Below are 14953 nucleotides of genomic sequence, written 5' to 3' on the forward strand. Positions count from 1 at the left end.
AGTTAGACTTGCTGAAAACATTCCCGGGCCATCAAGGAAATCATCGGGCATTCTGCTGTGAAATTCTCTGCCAAGTCTTGGTGTGACAACCTCTTATCAGAAAATCTTAACTTCAGCTAAGTGGGCTGAACTCTAAGACTCAAACTCTAAGAATCTAATTTCAAAGTAAAAATGGATTGTGTAGCCATGCATTTCCCAGCTTTCTCAGGGTGGATGAGATAGACACTTGAGGTCCGTGGAGACAGACTGAGGAAGAGCTGGGAAGGCAGGAGCCATTTCTTTAAGATGACGGTTGTGGAGAGACAGTCTACGATAATCCCATAATCCATTTATAACTGCCAAGTTAACAAGCTCTCGCCTCCAAATATCCCCCTTATTTACAAAGGGCCACTTCTGTGCGAAAGTGGGCTCTTGTCCATGTGACAGAGTCACGTGCTGGGGTCTCACATCTTATTCTCTCAACAGCAGAAAGATCAGTTCACACAAGTTCATTCTTAGAATTTTAGCACAGTATTAAATATATATGTAGATACATATATATTTATATGAGCTCTGAATATAGTTTTCTCACACTTTGTTATAAGCTGCCTCCTAAAATTATGTGCCCCTCTGTTCTGCCCAGTGCATCCCAGTTGCCTCAGTTTAAAAAAAAAGACATCCAGAATTAAGTAGCCAATCAGAGCGGCCTTGCCCAGGTCAGACCACATGTGGAGAAAAGCTCCAGGCCCCACACCATTAGCAGCATCTATAAATGGAATTATTTACAGAAGAATGGATAGGCTGCTAAAGAATTCAAAGCCTCGTCATGAGAATGGCTTCCCTATCCCCTTTAGTCCTGGCTTGACCCAAGTCCTTGAGGAGGGCTCTGCTCTCTTCCCCTCTGGACTGAACTCTGCCTCACCTTGTCAGTGCTCATCCAAGGATGAGGGCTGTGTTCCTTGTCACACATGCCAGATGGATCCTGCTAGCCAGAATGCTCGAGTCCACTCGAGAGAGGCAGAAGAAGGTCTTCTGGGAGGAACTATATTCCTCCATAGGCTGTCTCCCTGCCCTTCAAGCCCTGCATGCTGCCTGGAGAATGAATTTCCTTCCAGATCACGCACCATGCTTCCTTCCTCATACTCCCACGCAGAGGAGGGAGCCGCACATCTCACACACTCAGATACTCGCTGTGTATTTCCTGGGACCCTAAAGATCCTTTGTGCTTCTCTAGAGACTTTCACACATAGTGACCCAAAGTATGTGTTAAACTGAGCACAGAACAGCAGTAGAGTCCCCTAAGAAGTCAGGACACCCCTGTCTTATAACTAATATTTGCAGAGAACACAGGTGTATTTTGAGGTCTATCTAGAGAGTAGCTTTAAGGATCCCCTTTTAAATTTGAGATCATGTGACATTCAGTAATGAAAGGTCAATCAAATTTAACCTGAATATTTTGCAAATTAATTGCTCTTTGATATAATACAATCAGGATTCAAAGAATCACTTTCCAGTTACTAGCAAAGAGGGGCCAGTTCATTTTCCTCATCTGTTGCTAGTATTCCTGGAGTTTACAAGAATCATATAGGATGAGAAGACTATTGAAAAGCAGAAGCTCAGGGCAGCTTATTGTCTCTTCCAACCATTTTCTACTAATTAAGCAAGAAGTTCTATTACATCTGGATATACTGCTATGTGGAAACATAAAAAGAGGAGTGTAGAAAAGAGGGAGAGATCAAATTTTTAAAAAAATAAACTGCCAAAGAGTATTGTCAAAATAATTTTTCCACTTTATTTAACAAGATGACTCTGATGTACACATTTGTTTAATGAACAGAGTGTGAAATATTTATCTCCATCTTCCTTTTGGTTTAACTTGCAGTAGATCTGGACAAGAATGATGAACTTGCTTTTCCGAAGAAATGACTGTGCTTAGCTGATTCGGCGTGTCCAGGTATCAACTAATTTCCTGGATGCCTCCGAGCCTGCTGGGTGAGAGCTCGCGTCAATCCCCACGCCGCAATTCGGCCAGTAGCTCACAAACACCAGTGCGCATGTGTGACAGAACTGAACTGATCACCGCGAATGATCATTCTCCAGGGGGCGTTTCCGTGTGTGGAAACATCCTTTTTGTGCTGGCGTGGTACAGGGTTAGCTCTCCCCCTTTCACTAAATGTGTGAAATCAAATGTGTTTGGAAACAAGAAAATACACACACACAGAAAATCCATGTTCCCTTCCCACCACACACGGACTTAGAGAACTGCGGAGAGTTAAGGGGGGCGGAGTAGGGCTCACTCCGAAGTGGATCTACACAGCACCGCAAATAAATAACAAAGTAATTGGCCTAAACAATGCTACACTTTATAAATTTGGTAAAAATTGAGATGTAAATTCCTTCATATGAACATATCTTTCACTGAAAGAATATAAATTATAAAAAAGATGATAAAACCCTAGTAATCATTTTTAAAAGTATTTCATCATTAAATTCCCAGACTAACAGTTTCACACTAGAAAAGGGCAGGGTGCTGGAAGGTGAACTCTGAGGAATCGCTCCATTAATATCCTTGACTTTTTTTTTTTTTTTGGTACAATTGTGTGTCTGAGTTGGCATATCAGGGAGGCAATGGATATTTTCAGAAAAAAAAAAAAAGAGGCCCCATTTGGGAGGAGGTTCAGTTAAATGTCACTTCCATTTAACGGAGTAGTAATCATTCGCTTATGGCTGACCATGTTTCTCTCTCATGATGAAGAGACCGGTTGACTTAGGGGGTGGCGTATCATTTATTGACCAAACACATTCAGAAACATCTGTGTTTCAGTTTCAACTCTGCTATTTACAAGTCAGCAGATATGGGGGGGGGGCGGTCACAGTTTGCCCACAAGACACAAACACACAAAGCCATGGCCGGATCCCTTAAATAGCAGTTTGATGTAAAAAGCAGAGGCAGACATATATGTGTACAATCCAGTCAAGCTACACTCCTGGGAAGGGTGCACTACGGACTGCGGAGAAGGCTATTCTATTCAAGCGGGAGTCACACACATAAAAATAAAATATTTAATATTCTACACTATATTACAAAAATAAATAGATTAATCAATAAATAGTAAGAAGCCTAGAAACTTTTACATAACCATGCTGGTGGTGAGCTGTCCAGTCCCCTGCTAGAGTTTCCCTCCAGAGTTGTTAGGTTTATCAGCTTTTGCCATCAAAGCATAAGAAATAAAAATAAAGCAAGATTGGTATGGGCTGGCCGCAGTGGAACATTTGTCATCACTAAGTTTTATCTACCCATTCTGTGGCTTCAGGTTAAGACAGCGAAGGGAACAGGCTGCAGGCAGTGGCTGGGAGAAGGGAGAAGAATGCTTCTATTTATGGCTTTTGTCATTTCACTTTTTGATAAGGCAGCAAAATTCATAACAATCATGAAAACAGCAACACTTGAATATCCAGTACGTGACTATCTGCACACCTTTGTACGAGAAGACCATCATGAAAAGCGCAGCTTACGTTTGCACTGTAGGAAATGGAGCAATCAATATGTGGGATATGTAGACAGCCTCAACTGTCACCTCCCTTCCATAGCTCAGCAAAGTCTCTCCAAGAGCTGGCTGGGCCAGCAGCCGTGGGCATGGTGGGGTACAAGAGCTGACACCTCCAGTATCAGATGTGAATGTCAGTGGTGTTCTGAGCCAGAGAGCATGCAGTTCCACAGATCAGGCTGTCATGTTTTCCTGGAGTTTGCAAGGCATTCGGCATCACACAACACATCTAAACTATTGAAATTACAAAGCTGGGCTGCTCTCTGTCCTGGGCTGGTTGTGGAGCCATGACTAGAATTTAGAAGAAACTATTCCTGCCAAGCTGAGAGTTTGTTATATGTCTATGATAGTGTCCTTAAGAAAGAAGGACCAGCAGTACCATGGAGTATGAGTATGTGTGGTGTACCATAGATTATGAAGGCTGTACCATTTCCTCCGGGGATGCTGCCGTGGCTATCCAATGCCAGCTATATCTACACAGATTTATGCATGTGCCCAAACACATGGTGTTATAAAGAGTTGAATCTCCATCTCAGCCAAGACAATGTCCCTCACCGTGTTCCCACTTATAATCAAAATATTCCTCTTCTAGGGCAACAACTTCTCTGAGATTTCCATTTTGACCAACTGGCTATTTGGAGTTGAAGTTCAAATTCAGAAAATGCCTTTCCTTGACAGAACAATCTGAATGTATAACCCTAAGAAGTTTATGGAAAGGAAGCTGATAGCTAGCCCCAAATTAATATATAGTACCAATAGGGTAGGGTTGGGCAATGTACTAGAAGCCACATTCCTGCTTCTCATGTGAATCACTGTGTCACCTGTCTGCTGATGCTGGGGTGACTTAGGACCTGCCTGCTCTAGATCCTCCTGTACAGAGTCTAGAACCCTAACAGAAAGCTATAAGGCTAGGGTCTCAGTGTCCTTATAACCCACCTGATGATGGAGAATAATTTCCAACCAGAAGGAGAGGGGAGTGGGAAGAATGGGCATGCTATAGGGTCCCTTCCAAGATCAAGGCTGATTTCAAAGTTTAAGCTCAACATTTGAGTTGCCTGCTCAAGCATCTACTAATTCATGGGTTTGAATGTATTCACCTGGACTCTAGTCTTCTATTCTGTATTCTTCATGAAAAACATAGCGTAAAGAATACAGCTAAAATCAAATCAAGTTCCATTTCCAGAAGAAGTCTACAAGTCAAACCACTAACTGATTTCACACTGAGTGAAAATGCTTTCAGGTGCCTCCTCCCAGCCCATGTCATGGGTAATGAACGGGAAAGAAAGACAACCAAACCAGAGGCATGATGGGCAGAAAGGTAAATAAGAGAAGAAGATGAAAGAGAGGGGGGTCATAAAATGAAGACTGTTTTCAGTACAGTCCATCAAATAGCTCCATTCTGATAGTCCTCTTAGTCTTGGATAGCTTTATTTTGTCCAAAAAGATTTAATTATCCCATTAGAATTGTGACGATTTTTACCATCACACCTGAGGACACCACCTGCGCCCTTCCTCCTCTCCCCCTCCACCACCTCCATGGCCCTCGACAGCAGAAAAGGCCGGCACATGTGGCCTTGCCTCCTGTGAACTGAGGGGGAGTCAGTCCTGAAGTCCCCCACCCCCATCTTTCTTGACCAGGCAACTGTCCTCCGGAGTACATGGCCCAGGGGCCTGGTCTTTGCAAGTGCATCTCTGGGACCGTTGCCTGTCAAGGCCATTTGTTTCGTGTATCTGACAACCCCACCCACCTCTTGAGTCAGCAGCCTGCTCATCGAGCCTGCTGCTCTGAGACATGGCAGATACAACTGAAAAGAACTACATTCCCATTCCCAGAAGATCTGGAAAATATGCTTCTCTAGATGGTTAAATTCCTGATATGAATTTTCTCACCCTAAATTCCATATCCTATAATACAGACACTCTGGAGGAAGCCACTCACATGTATGAGCATAGTCTGCCTCTTTTGGACAAAAAGATTTTTATAAGTTCATGTGCACTTGCACAAACATGCACAAATACCTGTGTGTTGACACTCTTTCCCTTTAGGGGCTGCTCTTTCCACACTGACACAGAGGATAAGTGGTACAGGCCTGCATTTTGTTGTTAGAGATGTATCACTGGGAAATGAGAGTCCAAACAAGATGAGTGGAAGGGACCGGATTGTATAGCAAAATACACATTTTCTACAGCACATTTGACCTGTCCACTTCCCTAAGATGGCAACCTCTATTGTCTGTACACCTTCATTAAATAGTCTCATTAAATAGAACACAAAATATACACATTTGCAGTTATTAAATAAGCCATGGGACTCCTCTCCTATCTGCAGCCACATTCAGACACGGCCATTCCTTCATATTTAAACTTGTAGGTAACAACACCTTTATCTAAATAGAGGATGGAGATGGGATCCAGCTTCGTGGGCACACAGCAGGCTTTGGAAGCTTTCTGGGAATTCTTGAGATGGACTAAGGCCTGGATAATAGCATGTTTTGTGGGTGTGAGGTGCTCTGCCAGAGGGTAGTTGCAGACACCGCGGCATTCATAGGCTTCGTACCCAGGTGGCGCGATGATCCAGGAGTCCCAGCCAATCTCCTTGAAGTCGATGTAGAGTGGGGTCTTCTTGCAGTAATTGCCCTTGGCGTTCCTTCTGATTCGAGCAGTAGAGTCGTCGATCATGTTAGACCTCATCTGCAACAAGGCCTCTTCGTCAGGCCCGCTGGAAAAACTGTCGGTGTCCAGGTCCAGATCCTGCTCGTGAGTGATCATTTCGTTGAGTTCCTCTTTCTGCTCCTTGTCATTGCTTTGGTCATCAGAGAACACGACAAGCAGAGGGTCGTGCTTATTCTGGGCACTGATGTCTATCTCCAGTTGCCCCCTTCCGGTGTCCTCAGCTTGGTTCTGTGTGCTCTCAATGTGGATCTCCAGCTGATGGGTCGCTGGGCCTGACTTCTGCCAACGCCTAGTGGCATCCGTGACATCAAATGTCTCCCACTCACTGTTGGTTCCATAGATCTCTGTTGACACTAAGACCAGCATGCTCCTTTCGTCCTCGGCGCCCTCGACACTCTCTAGCACTTCAAAAATGGTGATCTTACGGTCCACACCATCATACATCATACGATCTCTTTGCACCAGTGTGTACAACCTGAGTTCAGCCATGATGACCTCTTCATGGTGAGGGATGGACACATTGAAGAGGAGAGGGTATTTCCGGAGCCCATTAAAACTGACGGGTTGAGAAAACAGATCTAAAAAAAGGAAGATATTTATGAGAAAACAGACTTGCTAAGTATGCTGCATGATAAAGCAGGTACTTATTTCTGTAGTAAGACGAAAGAAACCTTGCCCACCCTGAGCTGTCTCACGGGGACAGAACTGGAAGGAATCTTGGAGCTGCAGACAAGCCCTCTGTCCAAACAACCAGTAATGAGCCATGAAACGGATCGTGGAGATTGTTTTGAACTAGCTCATGACTAAAGACTTCAAAGTTTGTTTGTAATGGGCGGTGATCTCCATGTGGTTGGTTGGCCACTGGTCTTCATGGAAGATCTCCATAAACCAGGGGTCATTAAACCCACAGGCCAAACTGGGGTTTAAAATGCTGTTGAAAATAAAGTTTCAGCAGAGCACAGCCCTGCTTGGGTATTGCTGTACCATCTCCGGCTAATTTTGCCCTGCAGAGGCGGAGTTAGCTATGGACTATCTGGCCTTTACAGAGGAAGTTTGCTGACCCGGTCCCAATGTGACAAAGTTTAGCAAAGTCTTGTCAAACTGGTCTGGAGTGTGTAGTCCTCCCGAGTGAGTGAGAGAAGATGTGTCTCAGGGGTAGATGGATTGCCTTACTGGTATTCACTAGCAGCCAGCATGGAGTTGGACACACACACACCACCCAGGAGCTGTATGAAATAGCTCGTTAAAGGTCCTTTAGTACCAGAAGCATGTCTCCAAATGCTTTCATACTAATTTTTTTAACCAGGTCGCTGGCCTGTAAACCATGTATACAGCAGAATGGTCTCGAACTTTGTTTCCTGTGACACTTGACAAGCATGTGTCACTGTACCATGTCTGATATTATCTTTTTTTTTTTTTTTTTTTTTTTTTTTTTTTTTTTTGTTTTTCGAGACAGGGTTTCTCTGTGTAGCTTTGCGCCTTTCCTGGGACTCACTTGGTAGCCCAGGCTGGCCTCGAACTCACAGAGATCCACCTGGCTCTGCCTCCCGAGTGCTGGGATTAAAGGCGTGCGCCACCACCGCCCGGCCCTGATATTATCTTTTAATGTGAGAATTTTTCAGAGAACCCAGAACTCCTGTGTACTTACCTCAGGTAGCTTGCCTCTACAAGGACTGAGGCATTTGACACCAGAGTATCCAAGGACTGTGACATCAAGATACCAGGGACCTGCAACCGAGGGTCCTCTATTGTCCTTGGCAACCTTTCCCCAACTGCATACCTAGCTCATGATCTCAGTGCATTCTATGATCCACATTATGCTCAGCATCCTTCCTTAGCTGATGGCTTTATACTTACTCTCAAAAGGCTTAAAGGTTTGCCCTTAAGCTGATAGTTATATGGGCTTTTTAAATTTACACAGATAAAGCACATAGATATTTCACATGTTTCACAGCTTCCTCTGGGTGCTAACTAAAAATTTCTTCACAGTGACAGTGGGGACACTGACTTATGGGATGGCCCTGAAGTCACTGGTGTGGCCAGAGCAACTGTAATCAGGGCTTAACATCCTGATCAAGCCTTGGCTCCTGTCCATTCTCCTCAGTACACAGAATGCTGCAGTTGCTCAATGGATATTTACTGACCAATGGAATGACTATTTCATCCTATTTGAAAAATAAACCAAAAACAAGAACTACAGCCCTCTGTACCTTTGAGGATGTTCTTCTGACTCTTAGAAAGAAAGGCCTCTTGCCTCACTACCACCGCTCCATCTCTGGCCTCCCTCTTGAGGCCTTGGTGCCTTCAGGTCTCTCTCTGAAAGGTTATCCTACTAGGAGTCACCTGTGCACTTGCTGTCACAGAAGACCAAAAATGGGAGAGCAGGGTCCTTGTCCCTCCTGAGAGAAGTACAAAGAAAATGTGCTCTGGAATGGAGGAAGCTTCGGGGGATGTTCATGCTCACTGTCTTGACTGTGGCAGGGACTTCAGTGGATGTTTACAAATGTAAACACTTACATTATACACCTTAAATACATGCAGATTCCTATATATTAACTATACTTCAATGAAGATGTGCTTTGCAAAAATAAACTCACATTCAAGGGGTTGAGATAGGAGGATCGAGAGTCAACCTGGGCTACATAGTAAAATACTGTCTCAAAAGAAAGCAATAGTTCACAATTTTTAAAATTTGAATATGAGTATTTCAAGGCCAGCCTGGGCTACAGGTGAGTTCAAGGCCAGCTTAAAACAAGACAAAACAATGCACATACACATGCACACGCAACCAACCCTTAACTAAATAAAACCACCCACAATTTTTTGCAGGAAGAGTCACATTTCAGAGCAAGAGAACTAAGTCCCTGACAGATTCCACATGCCAGTTACTCTGCAAATCGTGGCACCCACAATGCACACATGGATCCACCACTAGTTTTGCACCAGAAGAAATCAAACCACCATGTATAGATCTGACTTCCTAGACAATATGGAGGATGGAGCCAAGCTAAGAACTGAAGCCACATTTTCCATCTTGCACGTGACATTAGTTCAAAGATGACCTAGATTTGGAATCTTCTTGGTCTTTACCTCCCAGGGCATGTCATTCAGCAAACACAAAAGGTGTGTAGATGGATGACAGCAGCCAGCAGGGAGAGCCTGGTGAAGGGACACCTGTCTTCTGCTGTACCAGTCTTCTTCTAGGCTGACAGAGGTGCAAGGGGTGGATGGTTGGGTGTCCCCAAGTCTGATCCTCCCCATGGATCTCCAGTAATGGTAAGCTTGCTCACATCCTCCCCTTTATCACCTGCTCTTCCATGAGAGAAGCAAGAAATAAGAGTGGAATAATGCATTCCCACCAAGCTTCAGCTAGACCACATTCCTCCTGTGCCTGAGCTAGACCACATTCCCCCTGTGCCTGACTTAGACTGTATTCCCCCTGTGTCTGAGCTAGACCGCATTCTCCCTGTGTCTGAGCTAGACTGTATTCCCCCTGTGCCTGAGCTAGACGCCACTCCCCCTGTGCCTGAGCTAGACCCATTCCCCCTGTGCCTGAGCTAGACTGCATTCCCCCTGTGCCTGAGTTAGACCACATTCCCACCATGCCTGAGCTAGACCGTGGCTCAGAGAAGAAAGCTGAGGCAGGCTCCTTCAGGAGGTTGCTCTTTTCCTCCTAGACTTGCCTCCAAAGGAACCTAGAATCTCAGCTTGCAGTTTCCACCAGAAATATGTTACTAAATAGAAATGGTGGTGATCAGTTGAATTTTAAGAGCAAATGCTATCTTGGTGTCTGGGGAATACCCACTCAGTGTTTACTCCAGAGCCAAGATTAAGTAATTCATTAAAAGTCATCATGGCTTGTCCAGCACTTCCTAACCATGAGCCCTCCCTTACCTCTAGCTGCCTGCGAGTCGCTCATCTGTTCAGAAGCCATGCAGCTTCTGTGTCACAGGAGGAAGGTGGGGCTCCCATCTCCTAGACTAGTTAGTCACAACTCCCCAAGGCAGCTAGCTCTCAGCAGTCCTGCGCTGCTTTGTGAGCCTGCCTTCTGCTTCCGAGAGCATCTGGCAAATATTGATCAGACCTCGTTTTTAGGAGCCCAGTGTCTATAAAAGCACAATTGGTAAATAATAAAGACCCAGTTTCCTTGTATCCACAGCCTCTACCATATTTTCATGCTTTTTTTTTTTTCTACTAGTGCCGTTTAAACATAGGATTGGCTCGCTGACTCATTTAAAGATCTGAGGGAAACAAATAACAATTTGAAATTTGTGTATCACTCTTCATGAAGACACAGTCACAATAGGCTGGACTGTTAGCTGGGTCCTGTACACTTCCTGGGGGTCTTATTATGGCTCATTAAACACAACACAGCATTAGAAGAATCTCCCAAATACAGCCCCTTTCTATCAGGACATTGCTTAAATGATGTCACAATTAGAAATCACCCAGAGTTTGAATGAACCACAAATTCCAAATTTCTAATTCCTTGTCAGTGTTTTCACCATTTTTGATCTAAGGAAAAGTTGACAAATTTTTATCAACCCCAGATAGAAATCAAGTCCTGTCTAGAAAGTGGCTGACAAGATAGAGCAACAGATCAACATTTATGTTACCTTGATACCTGATGTCCAGATTAAAACTCTATCAAGAACCTATTCTGATGCCAGAATGATGGGCATTCTGTGGGTTTTCCTAAGTAGATATTTTATAGCATTTCTGGAGTTCTAGGTGGACTGTGAGGGTCAGCTGATGCACTGTGTCTGAGCCATGAATTTCCATGAATTCATCCTCTTCCACATCATCCCCACATGGAAGTTTACTTATTTCTTCCTGAGAAAAAGCAAAGCCAGAGTCTCATAGGTGAAAACGCAAGCCAGCCTACCTTCATTCTTGAAGCTCCGGATGATGTTGGCTGACGGCATGGAGGTCCGGTCAGTGGCGAATTTGTTGTAGAGTTCCAGCATGTACTCTGGCGGATCCACTTTGGCTGTGTCCTGCAGGGGAATGTCTGACAGGTTCAGTGTCTTGAGAAATTCGTCCTTCATGCTCTGCAGCAGTGTGTTAAAGTCAATACCGTCTTGCTCTGTGAAGAGATCATCGAAGAAAGGCATGTCTTCTTCCAGGGGTGACTGCTCAAGGCCCATGATGGGGCTGCCAGAAACGGAGTGAGCCACCAGGCAGAGGACAGCGCTCAGCTGCAGGACCAGAGAACCCATGACTCTGCTCAGCTCCCCAGGCCAACCTAGCAAGGCTTAACTCCCCTGGGCTCTAAGTGGCAGTTTTATCTTGTGGAGTGTAAATGTCTTGTGTCACTGGACACGACACAAGTATGGAAACTCTTCCTCTCTCTTCCCCTCCCCCCACTACTCCCCACCCCCGCCAAAAGTCAGGTTGCAGTAATTGGACAGCAAAATCCCCTATAGGGCCTAGCTTTTCCTTATCTGCCCAGTGTAAACTTGTACACCAGATTTCATTTTTATCTTGCAACCCCTTTTTCTTTTAATGAGCATTTTGTAAACACTTCTACATTCTGACACGGGTGAGGGATAAGACAATTTTCTCTTTCAGAGGCCCTGCTGCTCTTTCTTTCATTCGACTTCCTTTTGGTAGGAATGTCTGGATTCTGGGCTTATGGGATTCAGCTTTGCACGTGTGTATGGCAGATAGTAAGAATCAACAGAATGCACATTAGCGACAGTGCATATCGATTCAAATGATGGGACTTACATGTCCAAAGATGGACTAAATATCCAATCGCTTCAAGTTAAGTAGATATACATGGCTCAGAAACCAACTTGGAAGCACTTGCTTTTAGGAACGGGAAAGACCACGAGTCACGGTCATTTTCCTACGGACTCGCAACTAGGCTGGAGAAAAGTCAACACCTGATTATGATGAGGTTTGGAGTATGGCGTTGTGAGGAGCTTTGCAGAAAGCATCTAAAGTGCTTCGTCTAATAACCCCATTTTCATTCCTGTCGTGTTGTAGACTCCTGCGGTCCTCTAGCTGGTCAGAAGTTACTGAACTGTGCAGCTGTGACGCCCCAGGTTAAGCCCAGGCAGTCTCATTACTGTGGAATAGAAACTGCCCAACTTTGTAACCAAAATTCCACTAGACCAGGAATGGGTAGTAATAGCAACTAAACCCCAGCCCAGCCTTGTACTTGGTAGTCAGTGAGAAGGCAGGTAGCTGGGTGTGGATTCAGGTTCTATGTTTGTGATACTGGTTTTCTACATAGCCGAAATCTCTGCCAAGTTCACCGCCAAGACTAAGTCCAGAGCTCCAGCATCTGCACCAACAGCACTACTAAGCAGTTAAAAATGTCCAGTATCTCGGTAAAGGGGTGGTGGTGCTGGTAGAATTGATTGCATGTCCACTTCAGGAATAGCAAGCCAGGCTGACCATACGGTCCACACTAATTGGTGGCAGTAGGAGGCATGGAGCTGGCTCAGTGGCTCTGTAGACAGCTCCAAGGGGTGATTTCCTGCAGGGACAACTACAATGGAATCTCTTCTGCTTGCTCAGTATGTTCCCTATGCAACTCTGCAGGCAGCCCCCGGTGCGTGCTGAGGACGGCACCTAAACCTTTGCTGCGCTAGAATACTGTCGTAGTTTTTGGTTAAGTTTTTCTGCACCCTTTCTAATAGGCTAGCTGCAGCATCCCCATCTGCCATTTTCACTGGTTCCCCGAGTTTCTAGTCACCTTTTGATTCTTTCTCCTCCTTCCTAGATTTTTTTACAGCCTTCTTCTTGAGCTGGCTTAGGAAGAGTCATATCTCCTTTATGCTCACTGTCTGCTGGTCTGGTAGTTGATTCAAATCCAATGTTTTGATCGATGGTTCTGCTCATGTAGCAGAATGGCGACTGCAGATTAGAAATAGATTGCACCTGAGTAGACCCACAAGCAAGTGAGTCCCAAAGCCACAGCCCACTCTACCGATGGTGCATCTTAACACAAGGCTCCTGACATCATGACAGCAAGCCTCCTGTATCATGTGCTGATCAGGACAAGCACCTGCTTATCTTCACACACACACACACATGTCAGCACACACTCCAAAATTCTGAATGGCAGGCATGTACATGCAACTTTTGTGGGACATCAGAACAAGTGGCTGCACTCCATTCCCAGGATGCACTAATTTCAGAGGTCAGAGGACAGACACACACACCACCATTTTGAGCTCATCACAACCCAGAGAGAAAAGTGGACCATAGAGATCTCACTGGCTTCTGTGTATGTACTTGGTATTAGAAAAGCAAGCCATCCAGCCGGGCGGTGGTGGCGCACGCCTTTAATCCCAGCACTCGGGAGGCAGAGCCAGGCGGATCTCTGTGAGTTCGAGGCCAGCCTGGGCTACCAAGTGAGTTCCAGGAAAGGCGCAAAGCTACACAGAGAAACCCTGTCTCGAAAAACCAAAAAAAAAAAAAAAAAAAAAAGAAAGAAAGAAAAGAAAAGCAAGCCATCAACATTTATGTCTTTAGCTGGTTAATAGATAGATACACCAGGAAAATGGGCACAGTTGCATCCCTCTACCTATGCTATCTTGAAATACGTGCTTAGTAAAGGTCTTTATACACTATACCCATGCTTCGTGCATGAGGAAGAGGCAGGGCTGCATGCACACAGAAATGAAATGCTAATTGCCTCTATCTTCTGCAACAGTGATGCATTATCATTTTGTTGCAAGGTCTCTTTATCAGGTAAAGTTTCTCTAGAAATCTTTTCCCGGTGACTCTCATTTGACTCCAAAGGAGCCGAATGTCTCCATGTATCTTTTACTATCTTGATTTATTTTCTTGACATAGTCTATTATTTTGGACTGATCTTATAATTTTGGGTCCCACTCATTTGTAGTGTGTTATATTCCATTCATCATGGGCTGAATATCACTCTCCTGCTGAGCCAAGTATATAAGTATATAAGAATTATGGTAGACATTTTAGGTAAACAAAGTACCAATTACACATAATGCTTTTCAAGCTGGTGCAAAATGTTCTGCATTTAGTTCCACAACTCTACAAGCCTGCAGGATCTAAGGTTGAGCTTTTTTGTAGTCTCAGAGGACTCATGGTTCAATCCAAGACTAGACATTGGACAACATCCTTATGGTTTCTGCTGTCCCATGAGTTGTGGTAAGTAAAAAAAAAAAAAAAAAAAAAAAAAAAAAAACAGTCAATATATATCCCCTGACTGACATGAGGTCAATGAAGTTAGGAGCTCCTTGAAGATGGCTCTAGGTTCTTGGAGCCCATTCTTCCTTGAATCACACCTTAAGATCATGACATTGTTCTTGCTATTTACTCCGATATGATCAAGACTTTGAGATATGTCTCAAACATCATGTAATAATAAAAACATTTAACAAGCTACGTGATGGGTTTATCTATTTTAGCATAGATCAGTTGAAATGTTTCAGTTTTTTATATCTTTTTCTTTTGCCTCCAGCATATTTTACACACACACACACACACACACACACACACACACACACACACACACACACACACTGGATGCCTACATGTGGCTGTTATTCATTGATTTTCAATATTAAATTGTCAGTTTTATAAATATGAAGTTTTATTGTTCACTGTTAGTGGACATTGGAACTCACTTTTTCATGTTCTACCATGGATGATGTCTATTTTTCTGCTCAAGAGACTCTCTAGGAGTGCATCTGCTATAACTCCCTGTCCATCGCCATAGTCCCCGAGATGCCTGGATACTGGATTCAAGACCACAGCTAGAG

General features: G+C 44.3%; 1 protein-coding gene across 1 annotated transcript; it reads right to left on the minus strand.

The window, feature by feature from the left end:
- Nucleotides 1-1746: 1746 nt before the first annotated feature.
- Bmp10 (bone morphogenetic protein 10) lies at nt 1747-11486 on the minus strand. The gene is made up of 2 exons (XM_028853677.2): nt 11086-11486; nt 1747-6778 (listed from the first exon to the last, which is right to left on the minus strand). Exons 1-2 carry the CDS (start codon nt 11417-11419, stop codon nt 5847-5849), a joined length of 1266 nt encoding a protein of 421 aa, XP_028709510.1. The 5' UTR covers nt 11420-11486; the 3' UTR covers nt 1747-5846.
- Nucleotides 11487-14953: the final 3467 nt, after the last annotated feature.

Source organism: Peromyscus leucopus, chromosome 3, assembly GCF_004664715.2.
Source record: "Peromyscus leucopus breed LL Stock chromosome 3, UCI_PerLeu_2.1, whole genome shotgun sequence".
NCBI lineage: Eukaryota > Metazoa > Chordata > Mammalia > Rodentia > Cricetidae > Peromyscus > Peromyscus leucopus.